The sequence below is a fragment of the Ambystoma mexicanum genome, chromosome 13, assembly GCF_040938575.1.
Source record: "Ambystoma mexicanum isolate Mex_15411 chromosome 13, UKY_AmexF1_1, whole genome shotgun sequence".
In the NCBI taxonomy this organism is placed as follows: domain Eukaryota; kingdom Metazoa; phylum Chordata; class Amphibia; order Caudata; family Ambystomatidae; genus Ambystoma; species Ambystoma mexicanum.
This window is the reverse complement of record NC_090938.1, coordinates 726,376,256-726,401,013: the sequence shown is the minus strand read 5'-3', so window position 1 is coordinate 726,401,013 and position 24,758 is coordinate 726,376,256. Positions and strand designations below refer to the sequence as shown.

Genomic DNA, 24,758 nt, shown 5'->3' with positions numbered 1-24,758 from the left:
AAAGCATGGCTATCAAATGCCCTCCAATCCCAAACAAAGCATACGCCTCATTCAAAAGCATGGCTATCAAATGCTCTCTAATCCCAAACAAAGCATACGCCTCATTCAAAAGCATGGCTATCAAATGCTCTCTAATCCCAAACAAAGCATACACCTCATTCAAAAGCATGGCTATCAAATGCTCTCTAATCCCAAACAAAGCATACGCCTCATTCAAAAGCATGGCTATCAAATGCTCTCTAATCCCAAACGCATGGCTATCAAATGCTCTCTAATCCCAAACAAAGCATACGCCTCATTCAAAAGCATGGCTATCAAATGCTCTCTAATCCCAAACAAAGCATACACCTCATTCAAAAGCATGGCTATCAAATGCTCTCTAATCCCAAACAAAGCATACGCCTCATTCAAAAGCATGGCTATCAAATGCTCTCTAATCCCAAACAAAGCATACGCCTCATTCAAAAGCATGGCTATCAAATGCTCTCTAATCCCAAACAAAGCATATGCCTCATTCAAAAGCATGGCTATCAAATGCTCTCTAATCCCAAACAAAGCATACGCCTCATTCAAAAGCATGGCTATCAAATGCTCTCTAATCCCAAACAAAGCATACACCTCATTCAAAAGCATGGCTATCAAATGCTCTCTAATCCCAAACAAAGCATACGCCTCATTCAAAAGCATGGCTATCAAATGCTCTCTAATCCCAAACAAAGCATACGCCTCATTCAAAAGCATGGCTATAAAATGCTCTCTAATCCCAAACAAAGCATACGCCTCATTCAAAAGCATGGCTATCAAATGCTCTCTAATCCCAAACAAAGCATATGCCTCATTCAAAAGCATGGCTATCAAATGCTCTCTAATCCCAAACAAAGCATACACCTCATTCAAAAGCATGGCTATTAAATGCTCTCTGATCCCAAACAAAGCATACACCGCATTCAAAAGCATGGCTATAAAATGCTTTCTGATCCCAAACAAAGCATACACCTCATTCAAAAGCATGGCTATCAAATGCTCTCTGATCCCAAACAAAGCATACGCCTCATTCAAAAGCATGGCTATCAAATGCTCTCTAATCCCAAACAAAGCATACGCCTCATTCAAAAGCATGGCTATCAAATGCTCTCTAATCCCAAACAAAGCATACACCTCATTCAAAAGCATGGCTATCAGATGCTCTCTAATCCCAAACAAAGCATACACCTCATTCAAAAGCATGGCTATCAGATGCTCTCTAATCCCAAACAAAGCATACACCTCATTCAAAAGCATGGCTATCAAATGCCCTCTATGCCAAGCAAAGAATACACCTCATTCAAAAGCATGGCTATCAAATGCAGTCCTACCCCCACGCTGAAGCGTGTAGGGTGAACCAGGTAGGGGTATTGGTTGGTATTTTGATATTAGGGACATCATATTCTCTCTGAAGGCCTGTTCAAATTCATGCACACAATTCTGCACCAGTTCCCCCTTTAATCAAAGTCCGCCTGTATTTAAGTGGCAGGACATCTCTGTTGAATGCCAATTGTCCTACCAGAATTTGTATTGGGGATACAAATAGCATATGCATTGAAGCTCCGCTTCTTTCATTCATTCATTCAGAAATATAATAACATTTCTATGAAAACAAACGCAGACGTATAGAAAAATAATACAAGATAAAATATACAATGTTTCAATAAAAATAGTATGTAAAAGATATTAAAAACAAAATCTTGGAAAATATGTAAAAAACTCTAAGAACTGATCGTTTTCTTAGCGGAGAGCTCCTTTGTGGCCAGGCAAAAAACTGAAGCTGGACGACATTGTCTAATTTTCACAGTTACTTAAGCACTTGCAAACTACAGGTCAAAGGTTCAAAGTCCATCAGGACTGACTCAGCCTTTCGTCCTTCTGAAGTCCATACTTGGTGGGTAATACAAACACCTGTTATTTGTAGCGATATGAAAGGGAATACACTGTGGCCGCAGGCGTCGCATATCACGCAAGATGATATTCTTAAAATTACACAAATTGCAAGATGATTGGCAGATAAAGATTGGGCCCGATTGCTGGCCAGGTGTGCTCCTTACCTGCAGGGTCTCCTGCACCTGTGTAGTGGATTTGTCCAGATGAATTCTCTTGGTGTCCGACCTCCCCGGGGAACTGATTGTCAGCGCCAGGTTGGCTCCCTGGGTGCTGAAGCTCTTCGTCCAATACCGCGAGAGAGCCTCCAAGGCGACCACTGTGTCCTGAAGTGAAAGAGAAGGGGTATTGTCCTGTCACAGTCCTATCGCCAGGAGTACATCGTGCATCCATGTTGTCATCATAGTACATACCCTGTCATCGAATGGCCCATCATTGTTAAACCGCTGCAACGCAGCTTTATACAGTGATTTCACTGCTACCTACATCCGTCGTCCTAACTTAACTCCTTATCATCTTACTCATGTCAGCAATCTCAGAAAATGGAAACAAAATGGGTTTGGTAAAAAAGTAATTCTGTTACCACCGCTTTTGTTTGGTGGTCACTGCATTATTGCCAAATTTTGAGTTTGGAGGTAAATGGGAGGGCTCACCTTCAGGAGAAATCTGGCGGTTGATCCTCCACTTCACCTCTAAAATTCTGCAGATTTACTGCATGATAAATCCATCAAAAATCCCTATGGACTCCAAAAATGGGGATTTGCACCACCGTACCACCACTCGTAATCAGTTCCATGTGTTAATATCCCTGCAAAAATATCGCCATACAAAAATATCGCCATATTTTTGCGGCAATATTAAGGCATGGAACCTGCGGGGGACATCCCCACAATGCCTCTATTATTTTAAAAGGAGCGGGGGACACCCCTGGAACTCCCGCTCGCAAAAAACCCTAATATAATCTGCACTAAAAATATCACCTATGGCCGTTCCCGACGACCATATACAGCGATATTTTTGGTGGGGATAATATTACCTGATACCACGTAATCCTGTGGTAATATCACAGCTCTAAGTGGCAGTAACGGGTAACAAGTTTACTTCCGATTTACCTCCCAACTCACAATGAGGCCCACGTCTTATCCCTGAACCCATCATGTGTATAGAGAGTGCAAGGAAAATACCACTTCAAAATGGAGGACAACCAGAGCAGGAAATGAACCAGAACAAGACAGAGCCCCATCCTACCCACAGACAGCTTTAAGAAGACTTGGCAAGGGAGACTGAATACAGACACAGCCTAACCCTCAGATCCTTGGTGCAGCTGTCCAACCTGGTAAATATGTCCTGCAACTTGCAGAAGTTTTTTTGTTAAGGTGAGGAGGTTATTGTAACCAATCAAAACCGCAGAGTCCAACCTCAATTACTCACTCAAAAGTGGTTCTTACTGAATCACTGTAAGGCGTGTTTGAAATTTAAAATTGTGGGCGTTCGCTCCCATAATGCCTTTTGCTTTTATGCAAATCGCCAGGATTGGGCTCTATGAAGAGATACTGTGATGCATGACCTAACCTGGGGCCCTCAGCGGGCCTCCTCCCCACGGCCCCACTCCTTCAAGGAGGATAAACCCAGTACATTTTTCCATTTCCAGCACTGAGGACAGCAAGGCCAATTGCAGCTTTTTGTGTCAAGTGGTCGATTATGGCCTGCATAGAATAGGACGAAGACGAAATGATGACCATACAAAGCCACCAGTGGGCCTCAGCTTGACCAGCAACTTAGCTTTGCTAACCCTGTATTTAATAGTTACACCGCTTAGTCTCCAAAAACGAGCTGGTCTCTGCTCGCCTTGGAAACAAGACCACACAAAGCAACACAGGTTCTATCCCCGGGTCCGCGCTTATTTTAAGCGCGTTATAAATAACCAGTCATATCATATCAATGTGTAACAGCGATCAAATGGGATCATTGTTTGATGAGGTCCTCTGCCTTTCATAAAACAGTGATTACATCCCACCAATTATTAACTCATGATTAACTCATGACCCTTACTTTACCCGCGCTCCCCTGTTCAACTATAGTTTCAAAAAATCCTTGACATAGGAAGGACTTACCTGGGTGGATTTGAAGCCGCCGCCATAGTTTTGCTGCCCGGTAAGCCAGGTGGCGATTTTGTTGGCCGTCAGGATATCGTCGCGGAGCAGCATGTGCATCAGAGCGAAGGCGGTGCCTTCCACTGTGATGGCTGCGGCACTGGGCACGCGCTCCTTCTTCTTCTCCGATTGAAGCCTGTCTGCGTCTTTTGACTCCCAGTACAACATTTTGCCGTCTAGCCACAGGATCCGGAAAGAGAGAAAGAGAAAGAGGCAGGTAAAGAGGGGAAATGGAACCCGAACTGCTTCATACCACCGTGGATTCTAAATAGAGAATTATTTTATTCTGTTTCGAATCACTAGCAACAGTGGACTTATTGCACACTGGTCATCTGAGACCACCCTTTATCTTAATTACATTGGGTCAGTTTGGATCAAGGACTTTATGCGGTACAGTTTGAAACTCATGACATCCCATTAATAAACGTACATCATTATATATGTTCCAACTGTGATGATTTAGTGTACTATATGTATATACTTATATGGGTTCTGTTTTGATTATTTTCAGAATTTTGAATGAATAATACCCCTGATGAAGAGATCAACATTTGAAACACGTTGGGTTCTACATAAAAAAAACAAATGTTTCTGAAGAATACTGTTGCTTCTTTATTGAGGGAACAAACTTTGATACATTTTTACTGATATATTCATGTACATTTTGACAAACATATCTTACTCCTTGTAACATTTTGCCTCTGGACATATCATAAAGGTTTGGCTTCTTTGACCGTAGATCATGTGCAGGGGACGTGAGTTCCCTTTGTTGGGAACTTATTTTCCAAGGGAAATGGACCCCAGACAGACAGATCCAGGGTAGGGGGGCCAGGAACCAGTGGAGGACTTAGTAGAGAGCCAGTGCGGTAGAGAGGTCCTGTGCCTCCACAAGAGAAGAGCCAATGTGGGTTGGAAAGGCTCATTGGCCCGGGATCAGATCGAGACCTTTCTTCACCACCTTCTTGAGGACCTCTGTTAGCCAGACATAGGGCCTCATTATAACTTGCCCGGTATGGAAACAACGGTGGCGGTAAACCCGCTGCCACCGTTGTTTCCATGCCGGGTGATCACAACTCCTGCAGGCGGAGGCGTCAAACCCGCCAGGTCTTACCTGGTGGGTTTAACACCGCCCGCCTGCAGGCGGACGAGGAAACACCGGCACCATCACGAGATGGTGCCGGTGTTTCCATGATCCCCGTTCCCATTGAGTCCTATGGGACTCAATGGGAATGGGGATTAACACCATTCCGCCTCCGGAATTCCCGGGACACCAGGGTCATAATGCCCTGGTATTTCCGGGAGTCACAGAGGCGGAATGGTAATACGAGTCCGACGGTAACCAGGCAGTTTTACCGCCTCGGTTACCGCCAGACTTGTAATGAGGCCCATAGTGTTTTTCTTCACAGGATTTTATATAGGAGAGGGTCTCCCTAAAATATTGCATTGTGTTGCTGTCCACATGAACCACAACACCGCCACACATGCAGAGGTTACATAAAGTGAGAGAGTGGTCTGGGGGTTGCATTACACATCTCTGGGTACATGCTAGCTGCTTCTTCTAGAGGGCATGATCAGCCATGGCCAATATTTTAAGTCAGTTTGGAGATGAGATGGTGTGGGGGAGGTTTACCACTCATGTAACCACAGGAATGCAGGATGAGTCATTGTGACATACATAGAACATATTACACAGACTGCACAAGCATTCAATGTTATATTGTCTGTTCTTGTTTCTGCGTCTTTTCTTCCTTGATCCAGCTCAGTTTCTTTGGCAGCTGGTGCCCTACTCACCTTTGCTCTTTGTGGCGAAATCCATCAGGTAACTGTGGGCCTCCATCTTTGCTCCCTCTTGGTCGGACACCAGTGTGAGGGCGTAGGCCGTGATGGCAACAGTGTAGGGGCGCGTCAAGCTGGGCAGCTTCTCCTTGAGGTAGCGTGCCGCCTTCTCAATGCTCTTTCTCTGTAGGGGAAAGGAACAGAGAAGGACCATGAACGAGAGGGGCAGGACTGGTAGAAATGTACCAAACAAAGTAGTGGTACTGTGGTCTCAGCAGGGGAAAGGGTAGGTGGAAGCACAGTGCAAGATGTGACAAAATGTTGCAGCCGGGCATTGCAATAGTCTAGGTGATTAGAAACTAAGGCTCCTATTACAACTTTACACTTGCACAGGGGGCATTAATGGACAAATCCTCTGAAGAGGGAGTTGGGGTGCCAAGACCACCCCTGCAACCCATCAAGTTCATGACAAGACGAAAGGACCTGAAAGCCTGCAACCAACCTTTCTATTTCGGACGAATCCCAAATGCACCAATGATTGACAGATATACAGAAAGGTACCGTCTCAGTCAGATATACAGACCAAGTGCGGTACAAATCTATCCATGCGTGGGAGAAGAGCCTGAGACTGTGGTCAGACACACCTACATGGACAGCCTGGACTAAGCACCAAGGCGCCATGTTACTGACGTCATTCGAGACACCTCGACATAGCATCATTAGACATGAAGCACACGTGCAGTCCGCACTGCACCACACAAACACACACTCATATGCATGAAGAACATGAGTGTACAGTTCTATAGTTAGAGGACAGATACATAGATATACTGTCATTGCTTTTATTATTTTGTCATTAGCTAAATGCAATTACGCAGAAACCGCAAGGCACAAGAGATCCTGAGCGAGCTTGCTGATGCTTAAAGCCAATAGTCGTGTGGACATACAGGAGAATAAATGGAACCTGATTAGACCACATACAGCTAACCCATAGGCAATGTAGTATAACATGGACAATGCAGAAACTGCATTATACGGTTTAGGTAAATTACAACAGGCCTCAAATCCCTGAGCAGGAGACGAACAGAGCTGACCAAGGCTGGACAGAGAACAAGGCTCATGAGATAAGGCCCACAGCCAAGGAAAAGAGATATGAAGACCTTCCAATCCCCAGACGACAAAGGGACCAGCTGCAGAGAAACATAATAAATACTCATAATTTGGAGCTGCAGAGCTTGATTTTGTGGTCTCTAAACATGTGGTACAGCCGAGTGAAACAATGGACAGTCTCCCTCGGTGGGAAAGAGAAACCAGTCCCAGCGGCTAGATGCAGATCGCAACAAGTGTTGCTACCATGAGGAGAATATTCTCTAAGGCAAAGGTGGTGTACACAATTTACAATACAGACACACAACCATTCACATTACCTTGAAGACGTACACCACAAGCTGCAAACTCGTTCGAGTCTCAGGCCTGGGGGGATCAGCTCTAGCCAATCACAGTTTATAGCTCCTGGGGTGGATGGTGACGGACAAGAACCAATGGTAAACCCACTACTCTGCAACAATGTAGTAGACAGTGAACTGGGGATGGGACAACCAGCCACCTGACATGTAAGAGCCAGTAGAATAACGCGTATAGGTGACCATATAGGTTATTAGACTCCTGATGGCAATCTCTCACACTGATAGGTTTTTGGAGGAAGGTCTAAGTAATGACAGAGTAGTGACGCAATTTTAGAGTAAAACTGGCCTGCGAGCCAGGAGATGGTGATAAATACTGGAATCCACCTGTGTTCTTGTATCGATGCCTGTTGATCTTATTTGTAATAAACCACAGTTTGAACTTGCCGTTGACTGAGTCCTCCGTGTATACTGGGGGAGGGAGTTAGGCTCACCAAGTCTGCGGACTTCCAGCATCGCTCTGGCATACCTGGGAGTTTGTCCCAACACCTCTATATATAATGGTGAGTATGGTCGGAAAACGTAGAGGACTGGTAAACAGATAGAAATAAAAGTAGTGGAACACTGCTCCCGATCGTTCCTGCTCACTTCGATCACTGCCTAGCAGAGGTGTGGTTGAAGACGTGCAGACGAGAATGATAATGAAGTGTTATTCATATAGCGCTTTCACCAAAGCCCTTTAAATAGAACATATTTATACACAATATCACCCAACCGAAGTTCGTGCTCATTTATCGACCTCAGAAGGATGACAGGCTGAGTTGGCCTTGCCGGGCTTCGCACCTGCAAATCGTCAGAGATCACACTCAGGTTGCAACAGCGAGCACTCAACCGGCAGAGCTATCTTACCGGCTATGAATGCATGAACTTTAGGGAGAATAAGATAAACATTAGGCTCTATGTTATAATATCCCTGGAATATTAACCAGGAATGAAAATTAAGCAGTGATAATGAAGAGGTTAAATAACAAATTTTACATTGAAAGTAATGCAAACAGTAAAAATAATGAAATGTTAAACGAAGACTGTACAAATAACTAAATGCATTAATTTACATTTTTTCTTAAAAAGCTAATTCTGTGCAAATATATGTATTCATTTAAACATGTGTCTTTTATTTATTTAACATTAACAGGGGAATTCCCCCACACAACCCCCATTCTAACCCAACACCCTCTTATTTGCACGTCCCCCTTTCCACATTTTTTTTTTAAACTTTGGTTTTTATTAGCATTTTGTAAAACATAAGGACAGAAAACGGGGCCTAACTGAGGCCCCCCACCCCCCTCTTTCACGACCCCCCCCCCTCCCTCCCCCTCACCATGTCCGAACCAAACATAACAGCAGAAAAGAGACCAAACTTTCACATTTTTTCCTAGGTCTTTGGAGCGCCGCAACATGTGACCCATTCAGATCCTGGCTAGAAGCCGACGTCGCCCCAGGTCGTGGGGACCCCCCACTTGGGTATTGTCTTTCACAGCGGTGGTCGCGCCCCGGCCAACTGGCGGCACGATTTCGGGATTAGTGGACATCCCATCCCCATGTCTGCTGGAACCCATACCATTCAGCGAGGAATGAGCATGAGTCATTGTTCACCAATGCAGTTAGTTTGTCCATCAAGAACATGTTCTTAAGTTTTTTGGTCCAGTCGTCTTTGGAACGTGTGTTTCGGGCTCTTCCACCTCTGGGCCAGGGCTACTTTGCCTGCTCTCAACATGGTTTCCCACATCTTCGGGTACCGATGTATTTCCGTTTCCTCCGGGGGGGAGGCCAAGCAGCATGGTAAGTGGGTTGAGGGGTAGAGGGTCCTCCGTTTCCTCCGCTATCCAATCCCTCAACGCTTCCCAATAGGTTTGTACCTTCGGACATAGCCACCACATATGACTTCTAGTCCCTAACTGGCCGCAGCCACTCGGGCATTCAGGTGATACCCCTGTGAACATTTTCGAGAGTTTTACTGGGTCCCGGTGCCACCCCTGAAGGATTTTAAAGTTGTGCTCCATATCTGAGGTGAAAAGATTGCCATGAAACGATATCTTGAAAATGCGAGCCCAGGCATCCTCTGATATCTCCTCCCCCGCCAGATCACTCCAAAAACCACGGAAACCTCGCCTAGCCTGGAGGTCATGGGTGTTTAGGACCACTCCCTTTCTAGAGGTTGCTAAGTCAAGGAGTTTCTCGAAGGGAGTTAGTTGTCTCCGCAGGTTAGGGCCCCACGCGGGGTCGTTGAGGATGCCCTTGAGACAGAGGTATTCAAAGATGGAGAGGGTCCCGCCTCCCAGTCCCTCCCGGAGGTCCTCGTAACTCAAGAATTCTCCCTCCCTGAACAGCTGGCCCGCCCATTCCAGCCCTGCATCTGACCAATTTTGGGAATGTCAAAACCCTCTGCTGCCCAATTTCAGGGGGGCCCCCACAAGGAAGTCATGGGGGACGGCCATGAAGAAAATTGTGCTGTCCGGGGGCATTCCCTCCAAATGTCCCAGTGAACACCCAGGGTCGGGTGGGATAGAGCTTGTTTTGGGATGGACCTGCGAGGAGCCCACAGGAGGTCATGGACTTTTAGAGGGTGGACATCCATGTCCTCTAGGTATGACCAATATGTCCGTAAACCTTCCTTCATGTGTTCTAGAAGGACCCGTAGTTGCGCTGCATGATGGTACAGTTGGAAATCTGGGAGACCAAAACCCCCCTCCTCTCTTGGAAGCGTCAAGGTGGCCCTACCAATCTGCGGGGTTGTCCCTGCCAAATGAAGTCTCGGACCCCCTTGTGTAGGTCTATAAATGTTTGAGCGGGTACCCGGGTAGGGAGGGCTGTAAAAAGGTATAAAAGCCGAGGCAGTATGTTCATTTTGACTGCCGTCATCCGACCGTACCATGAGAGGATCAATCCTCCCCATCTTCTCAAGTCAGAGGCAATCTCAGATAGCATGGGCTAATAGTTGGAAGACCCTAGTTTTGTTAGATCCCTAGTGAGGAGAACCCCCAGGTATTTTATGTTCTTGCTCACCGCTATCCCGTGAAACCTAGTCAGGGGGTCTAGTACCAGGTCCACCAGGTGCATCGGAAGGAGGACAGACTTGGCGGTATTTATTTTCAGGCCTGAGAACCTCCTGAACGAACCAACCAGGGACAGGAGGGGAGGGACCGAAGAGCCCGGGTCCACTAGATATGCTAGGATATCATCCGCAAATAGGGATAGCTTGAATTCCACCTCTCCCCTTACGATACCCCTGATATCTGGGTGGGACCTAACCGCTATGGCCAAAGCCTCCATCGTGAGGACATACAAAAGGGGGGAAAGAGGGCAGCCCTGTCTAGTCCCTCGGGTGAGGGGGAAAGATTCTGACAGCACTCCGTTCACCTGGACCCTTGTGGTAGGGGCTCTGAAGAGGGCGGCAACCCAGCTCAGGATGTGCATCCCAAAGCCCATTCGTTGGAGGAGGAGGGTCATGTATCTCCACTCTACTCTGTCGAAAGCTTTTTCCGAGTCCAGGGACAGGATGCATGCCTCGAGATTTGAATTTTGGGCGAAGTGAACCAAGTCTATCGTTTTGCGGATATTATCCAAACCCTGTCTGCCCCTAATGAAACCCACCTGGTCCCCGTGGACTAGCTTCTGCATTATCCCCTCCATCCGCCTACCCACCACCTTAGCCAAGATTTTGACGTCGATGTTGAGCAACGGTATGGGTCGGTAGGACGAGCACTCCCTCAGGTCTTTTCCTTCATTGGGAAGGACCACTATAATGGCTCCCATCATGGTGTCGGGGAGAGTGCCCCCTCCCAACACCGAGTTGAAAACCTTTGCCAGGTATGGAGACAGGGTGGATCGGAACCTCTTATAGAAATACACCGAAAAGCCAACCTCCCCCGGGGAAGTCCCCACCTTCATCCCACTAATCGCCTTCTCCACTTCTTCCTCGGTCACCCGACCCTCCAGCCCCTCTGCCTGATCCCGTGAGAGGGAAGGTATCTGTATGGAGTCGAGGAACTCTTCGATATGGGCATCGCCGCTGTCATATTCGGAGGCATATAGTGTCTCATAATATTGACGGAAGGCTTTGCTTATATGGGGGGTGTCATATCCCAATGTGCCCCTGCTGTCCCTCACTCCCTTCACCATTCTGCTTCTCTGGACCTCCCTCAATTTCCAGGCCAGGATCGTATCCGCTCTGTCCCCCTTCTCGTAGTTTTTCTGTTTGACCATTTGGAGGCTTTTCTCCGTCTTATGGAGGAGTAGGTCTTTCAATTGGAGCCTGTAATCCTCCAGGGTGGCCATGCGGTCTCGCTCTAGGGTTTGTGCCGAGGAGCCCCCCGGTTGGAGGCACGCTATTTTTTCCCTCAGAGTTCTCTCCTGGGTCTCCCTTTCCCTCTTCTGTCGGGAACCAATTTTTATGAGCACTCCTCTTAGTGTTGCCTTAAAGGCGTCCCAGAGAGTGTGTGTGCCCACCTCCCCGTTATCGTTGAGCTCGAAGAACTCTGTGATGGCCTGCAGTACAGTCTGGGCATGGACCTCGTCTCTCAAGATAGCGTCGTTACATCTCCAGCGTCCCCTCCGTTCTCTGCACCAGTCCCCTGCCAAGGTGACCCTGACCAAGTCGTGGTCAGACCAGGGGACGGGATCTATCCTGTAACCCGCTATGTGTGGTCGGAGTACCTCATCCGCAAGGATATAATCTATTCTGGAGAAGGCTTTGTGGGTGGAGGAGTAGTACGAGAAAGAGGGAGTCCCCGCTCAGGGGGTGGGTAACGTGTCCACCAGATTCAGGTCATCATTCACCCTTTGGAAGCAGCGAGACGTGGCGTCTCCAGCGGGTCTGGGGTTTGGTGCACCTACCCGTTGTCTATCTCTGGATGGGTCTAGGACCATATTAAAATCGCCTCCCACCACCAATGGGCCTTGGACAAAGATTTTCAGCCTTTCCCCCACTCCCTCCCAGAATTGGGCCTGGCCCTCGTTCGGGGCGTATAGAACCGCCAGGGTTATGGGTGATCCTTGCAGGGAGCCTCGTACGAAGAGGTAGCGGCCTTCGGGGTCCCTTAGGATGGAGTCTTTCTCGAAACTCAGCCCCCTTGCGATCAGAATTGCAACCCCTCTTTTCTTCCCCTTGTGGGATGCATAGAATATCTCTTCAATTCCGCCACCCCGCAACCTGGGCTCCCTCCCCCTCGCCCAGTGTGTTTCCTGCACAAAGAGTAGGTCCAGCTTAGCTCTCCTAAACTCCCTACTGATTAGGGATCTTTTCGTGGGGGTGTTCAAGCCCCGCACATTCAGGGTTCCCACCCCTAGGGCCGGTCGGTCGTCAGCCATAGTCGCTGTCGCCTTTCCCCTTGGTCACCGGTGTCGCGTGGGCGCTCCCTCCCTGCTTATTGTATTTTCTTGTTTGGATCTCTTTCAAATGTTTCCCCAACATCCCCCCCAACGCATTCCCCGCCCTAAAACCCCCAACTTGTGAAATAACCCCCACCCCCCTCCCCGGCGTCCAGCCATGTAGTTCTTCCATTCCTGGATTGTTGGCTGGACCACCAGCCGGTTCCCCTCGGCCAGGCATCAGATCCCAAGCTCGCTACCGTGAGCCCCCCCTTCCTCCCTCTCTTTGCTCCCCCGGACCTCCTAATTTGGTTACATTCCCAGGCCTTGGTTGGTGCATCTCTCGATTCCCACAGTTATGATCCCCTCTATGCCCCCTTATACTTGCAGTTCCAGGGGGTGCAGCAAACCAGGCATCTCCAGTGTCTTTCTGCTTTCTAGACCCGATGATCTCCGTGGGGTCGCTGGTGTCACCCCTCTGAGTCGGCCCCGTCCTCCTCCATTGGTGTTGGTGGTGTGTTCAATTTCTTGAACTTCCTCGCGCCGGTTTTCCTCCTTCTGGGGTTGGGCTGCCCGGGGATACCCCCTCTGAGCGCCTCCGGGCCCACTGGTTCCCTCCGGGGGGCGGGTTCGCCCACATAATCTTGAATAGCGCCTTTAATGTCTTCTTCGGTTACCAACGTTGTGCGTTGGCCAGAGTATTCAAAGGACAGGGAGAAGGGATATCCCCATCTGTAGCGGACACCCTTCTCTTTCAGTTGTTGTGTTAGAGGGCGGCACATCCTCCGTTTGGCTAGGGTGTAAGCGGAAAGATCTTGAAAAATGGCGATCTGTGTGCCGTTATAGGTTATCGCCCCCGCTTTTCTCGCAGCCTCCTGGACTTTGGCTTTCTCCGTGTAGTAGTGGAAGCGGGCCAGAACCGTTCTGGGGCCCCCTGCTCTACCCCGGCCCTGTGTACCCGGTCAAACGTGAGTTCCGTCGTCATTTCCAAAGCGAACAAGAGGGTGATGATGTCTCTCACCACTCGAGTCAGCTCTCTCTCCGTCTCACCCTCCGTTTCCGGAATTCCAAAGAACCTTAGATTGTTCCACCTTTCCCTGTTTTCATAGTCGTCCATGATCCTGGCTCTCTCTTCATCCCTCTTCTCCAAGGCCGCAAGCCGTGTGCCAAATTGGATTTCCTGAGATGTAGAGGACGTTTGATAGTTTTCCACTTGTAGAACCCTATCCTCAATTTTGTCTACCCTTTGGTCCAGCTTCTCAAACTTCTGGGCAATGTCGGATCTCATTTCTCTAATCTCCTGAAGGATGGAGGCGAAGCCCTTTTCCATCGTCATTGCGGGTTGGCCCGCGGGTTCCGTGTGGGCCATGACTCCGGAGACAGTGGGGACCTCAGTCGTGTTTGCTGTTTCTTGGAAGCAAAACGTTTGTAGGGCCTTCTTCCAGCTCATGGGGTGTCATTGATTCTTTGCCGCGGGATCCGCTGCAGTCCGTGGGGCACTAGGGGGGAATGCCGTGCCACCCCAGGGTCAGTCCGTACTGCGTCGCACCAGTGGGTTCTGTAGTCGATGGAGTGTCCCCTGCAAGGGGGTGGGGCAGCCCTCCAGGCGGGCACTCGCCCCGCCAACTGGGGACGGGGGCCTCTCACCTGGGTCACGGGCAGCCTGCAAGTTCAAGGTGGGCCGGGGGTACACTGATGCGGAGGACGCCGGAGGTGTGTGTCAGTTCTCTTGGGTGGCGTGATCGTGGGGTCTCCCTCCGGGGCTAGGGTGCTTATTGCCCCCCAGATGCTTGGTGGATCATGGCCCAGGGGGCCCCTGAGGTTGTGCTGTGCTGACCGGGGGTCGAGTTGGCACAAGCCCCACCGGCCGTCGGCGGGGGCCTCTCACCTGGGCCGTAGAGTTGCTGTCGTCTCCCAGGGGGTGACCTCCACTGCGTAGCTGGGCCTAGCCCAGCTTTGTCCATGAGGCACTGTGTGTGGACAGAATGGGATCCTGGCCGGGGCCATGCGCTCCCTGTGTGCCTCAGGGGTAGTTCTGCGTGGTGAGTAGCCCTGTGTGAGGTGGCTACGTCGATGTTTGCCGCCCCCGTGACGGGAGGGCCGGTCTGCCGCTCCCCCGGGGTGCTGCAATGCCGCGGGGTTCCTTTCCTGATCCGTCCCCGGCGGGGTCCAGCCCCCGGCATTATTGTCTTCTTCTTATTTTTTATTTTTAACTGTCTGCTGCCTGAAGCCCTCTCTGGCGGTGGGGCTGGTGATCCGGATCCGGGGGGGGGGGTGCGCCCGCCTCCCCTCCTTTTATGGGTCCTCGCGGTGCCTGGGGGGTCTTCTCTGGGCGTGCACACGCCCCGCCAGTCTCCAGCGGGGGCCTCACACCCGGTATCCTCTGGGCCTTCGCGCTCTTTAAGTCCTCCTTGCAAGGGGAGGGGGGCTTGGCCGCCTTGCGGTGGCGGGCAGCGGGCACAACCAGCACGTGTTGCTCATGGGCGCGGCCCACTTTCCTGCTGCCTGTAGTCCTCCTTGGCGGTGGGGCTGGGGATCCAAGACCGGCGGGCGGGCGAGGGTTGAGGAGCTGCAGCCTCCCTCGCGGGTGATCCGCAAGCCTCCCCAGGGGGCCCAAACAGGCGCCTACGCCTCTCCGGAGGCCGATCGGGGCCGGAGCTCTCGTCTCGAGGTCGGGCGCGTATCGCACGCGACCCGCGCCGTCTTTGCCTGGGGGGTGCAGGCAGCCCGCCCCCCTTGGGTGAATTTTCCGGATTCTCCGTGCGCAACCGCCGTGGGGGGCGGGCGCCCGCCGCAGTGCAGGGGGGTTGGCGGGCTACGACTCTATCTTCCGGGATCGCGGCCGCCCGCGTCCTCTGCGGCGCTCCCGCTGCCAAGTCCACAGCGCCTGATCTCCACTCTCCTGGGGTCCTCGGACCCCGCTTTTTCGATCGATGGGGGCCCCGGGGGTTCCCCTGGACTCCGGTTCACTCTCTTGCCGCGGGGGGGTCTCGTGGGGGGCTCAATCCCTCTTGTGACCCGGCTGTTGGAGGAGAGCGAGAATCAGGCAGCCATTGCCTGCACGCCCCCTGGTGGCCTCCCCCTTTCCACATTTTAAGGAACACTTTACATATGGGAAAGATCGCCCCTAAGCACTGTTTCAACTCTCCTCGCCTGCTCGGAGCAATACTGATCCCAGTCAGGGGTCTTTTCCATTTCGATTTGAATCTATTTTATGTTTTTCTATTAAACAGTAGAGTTGGGATATTTTTGTTTTTTTTCATTTTCAGCCCTCATTTTCAGTAAAAGTTGTTTTTACCTCATTTTCAGTATTCTTAATCTTTCCTGGTTTACTTTTACAGCCTACCAAAAAGAAGCAACCACAGACAGAGTGAAAGAGGATGAGTAATTTGGAGAAAATAAGGAAAGAATTGTATCGCAACAGAATCATTGCTATGTTTGTTGATGCAGGGATTAACAGTACAGACATTCTATTGTTCGTGCCCCAGAATATATAGTACTTGCCATCAAATTTAGGAATTCCGGCAGCTAGGCACTGTGCTGTTTCCCCAAGGCCTCTCATTCTTCCCAAAACAACCCTCTCACCAATTGGCCGGGGTCATCTTAACTGCATTGCTTTGTAAATATTGCAGCCACGTTTCATTACATCCACGCCCACTCTTCCTCGTCACAGTACTTACCTCATGAGGCCCCTGCCTCCGACACAGGACCTTCTTCTATTTCTTTAAATCCCTATAACTCCTCCCCCACATCCATGTCACTCAGTTTAATTTTTCCTGCCTCCGGCAGGTTGGACGTTTTCTTCCCGGTGCGGGGCACCAGGGCGCACCGATTGCTGGTCCACTGGGGGGCTGTGTGGCAGGGCATTCGGCTCCCTCCGCTCACTCGGGTGCGGCGCTGCTCCTGGTCCCCCTGCGGGGCTTGGGGTCCCGGTTGAGCGGGATTGCCGCACTCGGTTCTTTGCTGGGCTCTGGACCGCAGCATGGGCATTGTGTCCCGGGTCCTGCTGGGTCCGGGGGAAGGTAAAGAGAGGGGAGGGGGCTCTGTGCTTGCTGTTATTCCCCTCTCCTGCTCGTATGGCCACCTTGGCGTCCCATTCATGCCGGCTACTTGGTGTGCCTTACAGAGGCAGGTGCCTCGCCCAGTTGTGTTTTGCAAGTTTGTAGGCCGGCGCAAGGACATCACGGCCCGGGTCCTGCAGGGCCCGGGATGTGGTAAGGAGTTGGGGGCTTTGTGAATGTTTGTGCCCTGATTCTCCTGCCGTTGGGACCGTGCAACGACGTTGCCTTCTGTTTGATGCGGCGTTGCCTAGGGGATTGTTTTATTTGGTTTTTCCCTCTTGGTTGGTGCCTTCTGGTGGGGTACCTCACCAGTTTTATGTATTGATGTACCTGCCACTGTTACCATGCCTGTGACCCCTGAAAATGGGACCCCCACTATTGCCAATTCTTCTACCACACCAGTTTTATGTATTGATGTACCTGCCACTGTTACCATGCCTGTGACCCCTGAAAATGGGACCCCCACTATTGCCATTTCTTCTGCATCACCAGTTTTATGTATTGATGTACCTGCCATTGTTACCATGCCTGTGACCCCTGAAAATGGGACCCCCACTATTGCCAATACTTCTACCTCACCAGTTTTATGTATTGATGTACCTGCCATTGTTACCATGCCTGTGACCCTGGACACCACTGCCCCCCCTAACAGATTCCACCCCCTCCTCACCTCCCCATCTCAAATGTGCCTTGATTAACACCCGATCCATCAACGCCCATGCCCTGGACATCCACGACCTCATCACCACGAACAACCTAGACATCCTCTTGGTCACCGAAACGTGGCTGCATGAAGCCTCAGGCCCTGCGCTCTCCCTTGCACTCCCACCTCGCTACACTATCATTAGGCAAGACCGCCCCACCAAAGGTGGTGGAGTAGCAATCATAGCCAAAGACTCAATCAACATCAGAAAAAATGATAAAACTACGAACAACACCAGTGACTACCTCCAACTTAAACTCTCCACCTCCCACCACTGCACCATTACACTCCATCTGGTCTACCGGCCCCCCGGCCCCATAGGAGACTTCCAATTCACCATCACTCACCTCTTGGCAGATAACCTAAAGAAATCTACCAAAGCGATCCTCCTTGGTGATGTCAACCTTAATGACCCCAAGGACCCTGCTTCCAAAGCACTCAACTCAGCCCTTGAAACTCTGGGCTTCTCCAACACTGTCACAGACCCAACCCACTCATTGGACAGGACACTTGACTGGATTGCCCAGCACAACTGCCCTCTAACAATCACAAACAACTCCCCCACCCCATGGTCTGACCACCACATTATTACCTTTAACATCCCCACCTCCTCCCCTCCATCCCACCCTCCCCATTCCCTGCCACCCGCCCTCACCAGAAGCACTCACCTCCTCACCAAAGAAAGACTCCTTCCATTCCTCCAGGGTCCTGCCTTCAGACCTCCCTTCTCCAATGACCCAGAAACCCTGGCGCAAAATTACAACAAGGCTATATCGGCAGCAATCAATTCCATTGCTCCCCTCAAACCTCGGAAGTCCAAACCCACAAGCCACACCAACACCTGGTTCACAACAGACCTACTCAAACTCCGGACGGACAAATGCTCTGCCCTTGCGCGCTGGCAAACCTCTCAAGATGACGATGACAAACTTGACTTCAAAACCCGCTCAAAGGAATATAAAAAAGCCATCATCCAAGCCAAAGCCAAATCATTTGAAGCCAGAATCTCCGAAGCCAATTCTAATACCAAGGAAATGTTCACCATATTCAGGGAACTCGAAACCCCTACCCCCACACCCCAAAACTTCACTAAAGACAAAGCCTGGTGCGACGGCATCCAAACTGCCATGCGCAACAAACTAGACCTTCTTCAAGCCAAAATCTTGAACTCCAGACTCTCTCTCCCCACCCCCCCATCTCCCGCCCCCCCTTTCTCCAGATGCCTCCCCCACCTTCTCCTTCAAAACCATCCAGGAGAAAGACATCATTAACCTAATGAAAGGCATCAAACCCTCAAACTGCAAAGGAGACCCTGCCCCGCCACCATTATCAAGGACTGTGCCGACTACCTCGCCCCATTTCTCACAGCCTTTGTCAACGCATCCTTCACCAAAGGGATAGTACCCTCCTCCCTCAAGGAAGCATGGGTCAGGCCTCTCATAAAGAAACCTACTCTTGACCCCACCTCACCTAACAACTACAGACCCATCACCACCGTCCCCTTCCTTCTTAAAATTCTGGACAAAGCAGCCTACCTGCAAGTCCAACACTTCATCGAAGAAAACCAACTCCTAGGCTTGAGACAATCTGCGTTCCGCCCAAAACACGGGACTGAGACCGCCTTACTGGATTTAAATAACCAGATGGATGATGCCAGAGACCTGGGCAAACCTGTCCTGCTCCTCCTCCTCGATCTCTCTGCCGCGTTTGACGTTCTGGATCACGACGTCTTATGCCACCACCTAACCTCCACTGCAAACTTTTCAGCCCATGCTAGTGCTTGGATCACATCTTTCCTACATGGAAGGACCATGCAGGTCTTCTCTGATCTAGCTACTGCATCCCCAACCATTATGCTGTGTGGGGTCTCACAAGGCTCCTGCCTCTCTCCCACCCTCTACAATATATTCACTCGCCCCCTCTTCCTCATCCTTGACGCCATGGGGATCTCATACACTAATTACGCGGACGACACACAGATCCTCGTGACCCTGACAGGCGACTATGAGACTGACTCCAAGACCCTCAACACCATCTATAACACAATCCAAACCTGGATGGCTGCCAACAGCCTCTGTCTGAACTCTGACAAAACCGAACTCCTACTTGTAGGCTCCCCTGACACCCTCAAAAAACTTGACGCGCAGTTCACCCACTTCACCATTGACTCTATCACAATTCCAGTATCTGAGTCAGTGAAAACCCTAGGCGTCTACCTGGTCTCTAGTCTGTCCATGAGCAGACTGGTGAACGCCATTGCCTCCACAGCTGCCTAACGCCTCAATGCAGTTAGACCCTACCTCTCCAGTGACACCTGCACAAACATAGCTAGGGCTGGATCACGGCTGGACTATTGCAATGTTCTCTTCCTAGGGACCTCCACAAAAAACCTTGAGAAACTGCAAGTTACTCAAAACAACGCCCTACGCGCAGCACGAGGCATCTCCAAAAGAGAGCATATATCTACTGCCAGAAGAGCCTCCTACTGGCTACCTATAAAAGAGACGATCATCTTCAAAACCCTGACCCTCACTCACAAATGCATCCACTCCGCAGCACCAGCCTACCTGGCACAAAGGATCCACCCGGCCATGTCCACAAGACCAACCAGGTCCCCCTATACCAACCTACTCACTGTACCCATTGTAAAAAGAGCAAGAGCAGGGGGTACCAGCTTCCCCTATCTTGCTGCTCTACCCTGGAATGCCCTCTCCACTGCCCTGTGAGCTGAACCTTCCCTGACCACCTTCCGCAAAACCTTGAAAACCACCCTGTTTGCTTGAATCTCTACCGTTCCTCATCTACACCCCCCATATGTATATTTGAATGTGTACGCCTCCCTGCATAATAAGTGTTACACCTATGTACCCAATGCTGTAACTTATGCATAATGTAACTAAGCTTGCTGCAAGTAACAGCGCCACAATGCCCTTGGGCTGCCTATGCGCTATACAAATGTAAAAAATAAAATAAATAAATATCCATTGGCTTGACAGGTAGAGAATGGGGCTACCAGCTACATGATGCAGGGCTCAAGCCACCTCTCAATCCTGTGCTGTGTATACAGTGTATACAGGTGGTGAGTTAGTGGTGTGTTTGTGTCTGTGCTAGCCATGGACGCAGGCACCTTGTCCTGTACTCTTCCTCTGAACTGCGCAGGGGACAGACTAAGGAGATGGATTTGTTTTCCCTTGTCCGGCATGGAATTATTTGAAACTGCTAATGCATCATGGAAGTAACGGCCATGCAAGGGGTTCCCAGTGTCTGTTCTTTTAGGGCCTAGGTCCTCCGGTGCCGACGTGTTGCTTTCACGCCTCCTCTCAGAAATGTGGAAGTAATATGACAGATTGTGGCACATGTCTGTGGTTAAAGGGGTTCTCGGAGCTCCTGGTGCTGGTGGAGGGGGCTGTCCCTTCTGTGAGTTTTTGGGTATAGGCATACCCCAAGTACAGGGTTGCCTTTGGTGTCTGCTAGCCGGGATGGCTTGCATTGCCCTGCTTGGTGACAGTACTCTGCCCATTGACACCAGACTGGTGGCTCCTCTATCATCTGAGGGGGCCATGGTCTGCTGGACTACCGGGCTGCCCTGTATCTTCCTTTTGATAGGTCCGATCTTTTTGTGGGCTGACAAGCATGCTGTTATATTGCGGCGCAGGCCTGCTTCAACGTCCTGTGATTTTCCTCTGGTGCAAATGCAGTGACTGGCGGTTTTCCCTGGCTCCTCGTCTCTATCTTCTCGGAGGTCTATGGGACCGGTGGGGTTCGGCTTCCTGGGTACTGGGCTCCTTCCGGAGGGGATTATCAGTTGCCGTTCCTGTCACCTCCTATCCAGGTTTGCATGGTTAGGACTTTGGTACCCAGCACACAGACCTAGTAGTTGGCCATGGGATCTGTTCTCTCCGAATTGTTGTTCTGGGTTACCATCTTGCCCGTTCCTCTGCCTGTTCGAGATCAAATTTTCTACTTGTGGATGTTCCTGGTCCCTATGCCTTCTATGCCTTCTAGGATGTATCACCTGCTTATGTGTCTCGAGGGCCTGCACTGCTTCGTCCGGACGGAACGCTTCAACGTGGAGGCTTTGCAGAACGTACTCTGGATGTTGTGCAGGGGGGATTTGATGAGATCACTGCGTTTTCTACTCTGAGTGCTCCCGTCCAGGGTGCGATCAGCTCACAGAGTGTTCTCCATGCTGGTGACTCCCCTGGTGGTGCATTTGCATCTGCAGGGAGTGCAGTTTTATTCCCTACCTGGATGATTGGTTGGTCGAGGAGTCCTGTCGGCAAGCTGTCCTGCCTCATCTCCCTTTAGTCTGCCAGGCATTGCGGGACTGGGGTTTGATAGTGAACTCGCAGAGGTCTCAGCTGGAGCCTTCTCAGGATCAAGTTTTGATTGGGGTACTGGTTTGCCCCGGGATGGAGAGGGTGTTCCTGTCCCTTGAGAGGGTCTGTCGCTTGCTGGCTGTTCTGGGCAGGGTTCTCAGAAGGCAGTATGTCTCGGCTCGCCTGTTGCTGAAGTTATGGGGCATGTGGCATCTTGCGTGTTTTCTAGTTCCTTGGGCCCGTCTTCAGTTACGTCCCCTGGTGTTTTATCCTCTCTCCCACTGGCTTCCGAAGTCTCAGCTTTCGAAGCTTTGATTTCAGTGTGCCCAGCGCTGCAGGTCTCCCTGCTATGGTGGCTGGGGGTCCCAAACCTACAGGCTGGCGTGTCCATGGTCCTTCCTCCTGTGGCCTCTCTTACTACCGACGCCAGTGGAATGGGTTTAGGGGGTCTACATTGGGGGTCTTCTCAGCTCAAGGGTTGTGAGATCTGGGGAGAGCCGTCGATCATGCAATTGGAGAGAGTTGTGTGCCATTCTCTGAGCTCTGGTGTACTTCGAGGGGTTGCTGGACGGTTGGGCGGTTTTGGTCCGAATGGAAAATACAATGGCCTTGGCATATTTAAACCGCCAAAGGGGTTCAGGTCGCTCCTTGAATGCTCTGGCTGCTCTGATCGGCACCTGGGGGGAATCGCATCTGGTGTCTCTGGTGGCCTCACATATCAGGGGGGTGGACAATGTTCAAGCAGATTTTCTCAGACGCCGGTTTCACTCCTCTGCGGAACTGGTCCTGTCGGCCCAGGTCTTTGCGGAGATCTGTGTCAGATTCAGTACCCCTGTTCTAGACCTGTTTGCATCCCCGGCCTCAGCAAAAGTTCCCCTCTTATGCTCTCGGTTTCAGGCCGAGTGGATTTGGGGGGTGGACTCTCTGTACAGTAGCCTTGAGGTTTCCTTTATGCCTTTTCGCCTATTCCCCTTCTGCCCCGGGTGGTTTGGCGCTTCAGAGTGTCCCGGGTGACTGTGTTGTTGTTAGCTCTGTTCTGGTCCTGCCAGAGTTGGTTCCCCTCTCTGTTGGAGCTTCGGTCCCAGGAACCTTGGCTGGTTCCAAAGTGGCCGTGTCCCCTTCAAGGGGATCTGCGGTTGGAAGTCCGCCGGATGGAATGGGCAGTGTGGATATTGCACGGTCTAGGCTGATATCTCAGGGGTTCTCAGGTCCGTAGCCGAGTCCATAATGAATGCTCATAGACCCTCCACTCTGAAGGCGTACGGCAGGCATTGGGGCCATTTCCGAGACTGGTATGGGCAGTTTGGGATCCCTCCCCTGCATTCTGGCCTCCCTGCTATCCTTCAATTCCTCCAGGAGGGGTTTTGACAAGGGCCTGGTGGTTTTTCCATGCTTTGCTCTCAGTGGGCCTCCATTAAATTCCTTTTGGGGGACTCTGATGGTCACTTGGATGAGGAGGTGTTGGTGGGGAAGTTGCTCTGGGGTTTTTCTTCTTCCCGTCCTTGTACTTATAGAGGGCTTCCCCCTTGGGATCTCCCTCTTTTCTTACGGTTCCTTCAAGGGCCTCCTTTTGAGACCATTTCCGAGATCGATATCAAACATCTTACACTGAAATCTGCTTTTCTTATTGCCATCACTTCTGCCCGTAGTCTTGGGGAGATTGGGGCTCTGTTATGTCACCCTTTTTTCCTGAGGGTGCTGCCGGACTCAGTGGTGCTGAGGTGTGGTCCGAAGTTTCTCCCTAAGGTTGTTTCTCGGTTTTCATACCTCTCAGGATCTGGTTCTCCCTGCCTTCTTTCATGATGTGAAAACGCCCGAGGAGGTGGCTTGGCATAACATTGATGTCCGGCGGGCAGTGTTGGAGTATTTGGCTAGGTTTGCTCTCTTCCGCCGATCTGACAGTCTTCTGATTGCTTTTGGTCTGGCTGGGGCTGGGCGTAAGGCATCTGTGGATTCCATTGGCCGGTGGTTCCGTGTTGTGGTCTCCATGGCCTATGTGGATTCTAGCCTGCCTGTGCCTGCGCACGTTCAGGGGCGGTCCACCAGGGGTTTGGCGGCTTCGTGGACCGATGCAAGGAGGGTTTCTCTGCAAGTGATTTGTATGGTTGCCGCCTGGGCTCGTCCAAGCACTTTCATCAACCGCTATGGGTTGAGTTTCTCCGACTCTGGGGTTGGTTCCTTCAGGGTTGGAGTTTTGTCTGTGGGGATGGGAATTAAGAGTTATTGTGGGTGTGTGTTTTGCTGCACTGTTTTTGGCTTTGTGTCTCATTGGGACCTTTTCCCCAGTTGCTGCTTTAGTATACCTCATGAGGTAAGTACTGGGACGAGGAAGAGTGGACGTGGAGGTAATGCTCTGATTACTTACAGATAATCTTCATTACTCCTAGTCCTACTCTTCCTCGTCACCGTACTGACGACCCTCTTCACCCTCCCTCTGGGGAAGGTCCCATGCTCCAGCTTGGTAATATGAAACTGAGTGCTATGGATGTGGGGGAGGAGTTATATGGATTTAAAGAAATAGAAGAAGGTCCTGTGTTGGAGGCAGGGGCCTCATGAGGCAAGTACTGTGACGGGGAAGAGTGGGACTAGGAGTAATGAAGATTATCAGTAAGTAATCAGAGCATTTTTGACATTCACAATCAATCAATTGGGTTCTTATAAGGCGCAAAATTCTTTAGAGCCATCAGTACGCCGAGAAAGAAGCACGTGGGATGACTACAGCTGTTGCCGTTGCTCTGGCTAGCGTTATATGTGAATGACACAGTAAACTACTCTACTCTACTTAAGAAATGCTTACTGATAGTTACATTTAATAACTATCACATTTAGAAGACTTCATGGCTTAAAAAATTATTTCCTGAAAGTGATCTAGGCATAAAATAGGTCACCGGACGTGAACCTGGTTGAGCTCAATCACAAATAACATTACATGCTTCATCACTTCAGTGTATTTATGGGACTTTTTAATCAATGCAGCAAATGGCATTAGCAGGCCCCGAATAATTAATTGATAAATGCACAACTTTGATGGCTCGGCCCCAAACCTATAGCATTTATCA

The 24,758-nt window shown here is 50.5% G+C and overlaps 1 protein-coding gene across 1 annotated transcript in view; it reads right to left on the bottom strand.

Moving 5' to 3' along the window:
- The window catches only part of LOC138521816 (complement C4-B-like), a 528,615-nt gene that overhangs the window by 100,597 nt on the left and 403,260 nt on the right, over window positions 1-24,758 (bottom strand). The window contains exons 28-30 of the mRNA XM_069634932.1: window positions 5,859-6,027; window positions 4,029-4,243; window positions 2,082-2,240 (exon numbers count right to left, since the gene is read on the bottom strand). Of these exons, the coding sequence (XP_069491033.1) occupies window positions 2,082-2,240; window positions 4,029-4,243; window positions 5,859-6,027 (543 nt within the window). The remainder of the gene's footprint in view (window positions 1-2,081; window positions 2,241-4,028; window positions 4,244-5,858; window positions 6,028-24,758) is intronic.